This window comes from Balaenoptera acutorostrata, chromosome 9 (assembly GCF_949987535.1).
Source record: "Balaenoptera acutorostrata chromosome 9, mBalAcu1.1, whole genome shotgun sequence".
Lineage (NCBI taxonomy): Eukaryota > Metazoa > Chordata > Mammalia > Artiodactyla > Balaenopteridae > Balaenoptera > Balaenoptera acutorostrata.
The window spans coordinates 51,163,438-51,166,121 of NC_080072.1; the positions used below are offsets into that span (position 1 = coordinate 51,163,438).

General features: G+C 42.6%; 1 protein-coding gene across 1 annotated transcript; it reads right to left on the minus strand.

Annotated features, from left to right (window-relative positions):
- Positions 1-1,730: 1,730 nt before the first annotated feature.
- On the minus strand, positions 1,731-2,684 carry LOC103012752 (olfactory receptor 51H1-like). Its single transcript, XM_007173627.2, has one exon. It carries the CDS (start codon positions 2,682-2,684, stop codon positions 1,731-1,733), a length of 954 nt encoding a protein of 317 aa, XP_007173689.2.

A 2,684-nucleotide genomic window follows, 5' to 3' on the forward strand; every position in this document is an offset into this window, starting at 1 on the left:
AAACAAGCTTATGGCTACCAAAGGGGAATGGGAGGAGGGATAAATTAGGAGTTTGGGATTAGCAGATACAAACTACTATATATAAAATAGATTTTTTTTAAAGTCCTACTATATAGAACATGGAACTATATTCAATATCTTGTGATAAACTTTAATGGAAAAGAATATGAAATAGAATATGTATGTGTGTGTGTGTATAACTGAATCACTTTGCTGTACACAAGAAACAAACACAACATTGTAAATCAACTATATTTCAATTTAATAAATAAATAAAGGCAAATGGCTAAAGTGCACATTGCTGCAAACCTACCCAGCCTCCTGTGATATAAGTGTTCAGTCAGAATGATAGGGTTCACATCTCAAAAATATCAAGTGGATGACACCAATAAAATTAAGGGCTCTGTGAAACTATCACCCCAATCTATGCCATAAACATATCCATCATCTCCAAAAGTTTCCTCTTGCCTTTTTTATTTATTATTATTTTTTTATTTGATAGGAACACAAGATCTACCCTCTTAGAAAATTTTTAAGATACAATACAGTATTGTTAACAACAGGGACTATGCTATACAGTAGACCTCTTCTCTCCAAACCCATCAAGTTGTACACACTAAATATGCACAGCTTTTAATATGCCAATCATACCTCAATAAACTGGCTTTTTTAAAAAAATGAATCAATAAAAAGAACTTCCCTCAGGAAGGAAGAAAAAATAATAATAAAGACCTGAAAAATAGGAGCTGTTAAGGCTGAAGGAATTCTTTTCATTGTCTCATGCATGGGAACGGCTCACCCATCATGCAGTTACTAAGTAGTGACATCAGAATGTGAAAATTAATATTTAAATCCTTACTAATCATACCTGATAGGGTTGGCAGTTTTAGAGATAGACATTTTGTAATGTCTAGGTGAAATGCTTTCTCAAAAAAACGATGGAATCTAGCCACAAATGTGGACTTTTTCCTCATGTGGGCTCTAATGCAGGCTCAGAAAGTGGACCTAACCATAATTTCAAATATCAATACTTAATCATAAGAAAATCTAAATGGACGGTGAGCAGCTTTCCTGGGCTTGGCAACACCAAACTTTCTCTCTAGCTCAAAGCAGAGACACACATGAAGACAACCAAGAGAAAACTGCCACTCCCTAAGGTGTAAATAGGTGATACATGAACTCAGCAGGTACAGTATTATCCTACGTGTGTCCCACCAACCACTCCCCTTTTCTATTTCTTGGTATATGAGCTGGTTAACATTAAATGTGGGAGAAGAGGGCTAGTATTAAGGTGAATATAGCTTACTTACACATAATATTCTTATTATACATAATAGAACAGAAATATAGTTCTTCCTTAGGTTTGAAATAAAATGGGTCGGGGGTAGAATCCAGTGGGGAAAAGGATAGAAGTGCCTGCACGAATAGACATGCACACACATCATCTCAGTGAGTCCCCTAGGCAAGGAGATGTTACAGTATATATGAGTATGAAATAGTTCAACTCTGATCAGAGCAACAAGAGGATTACCAAGATGATACTTCTATATGCTTTCCAATGATCTCAGTCCCCCAAAACTGTAATTATAGAAGCTGGTGCTGCCTCACAAAAGGCTCAGTGGTAAGATCTGAAACATTCAGAAACCTCAAAAGTTAACTCCACCACTAATCGTCCCCCAAGATCCAGGTTGACCCACAGGGGTTGTGTGCCACTGTGTCCTTCAATTGCTCTACAAGACATCAACCCTTTTCTGCTGGAAGCGCTTTAGGAGGCCCTGAAGGATCTGCTTAGACTTGGTGCAGTAGACAATGGGGTTCATGAAGGGCGGAACCAAGAAGCGCAGGTTGGCCGTAAGCACTGCCAGAGCAGGGTAGCTGTGCTTCTCTACTCGGTGCAACTCAGACAGCCCCAGTTTGGGCAAGTAAAAGATGAGAACAATGCAGAGGTGTGAGACACACGTGTTGAGTGCCTTTAGTCGTTTCCCAGGTGATGCAATGCTCAGCACGGTCCATAGGATTAGGGCATAGGAGAGTATGATGAGGGAAGAGTCAAAGCCCAAAGAGAGGAGGATGGAGACCAGGCACACCAGGCTGTTGACCTGAGTTTCTGAGCAGGCCAAACCCACAGGGTCACAGTGCAGGCAGTAACAGTGAGAGAGTACACTGATCTGGAGAAAGAGCAGACACCACAGGAGGATGGGTCCTGGGAGATTGAGCAGGACGGCCCTCACCAGGATGGCAGGCCCCACTTTGGCCATGGCTGAGTGGGTAAGAACTGAGGCATAGTGCAGAGGGTCCCGGATGGCAACAAAGTGATCAAAGGCCATGGCCAGCAGCACACCAGATTCCACATAGGTGAAGGCGTGGATGAAGAACATCTGTGCCGCACAAAGATTGAAGGGCAGCTCACAAACACCCAGCCAGAAGAGCTGCACCATGGTGGGGAAGGTGGAGGCACAGAGGCCCAGATCAGAGGCTGCCAGCGTGGACAGGAAGATGTACATGGGTTCGTGTAAGGCTGGATCTGTGCGGATCAGAAAGAGGATGATACCCTTACCCAGGACGGAAACCACACAGATGAGGTTGATGGGGATGGAAACCCAATGATGAGAAGCTCCCAGACCTGGAAAGCCAGTGAGGAGGAAGGTAGAATGACCAGAAGTGCTGGTGTTGCAGGAAAACAT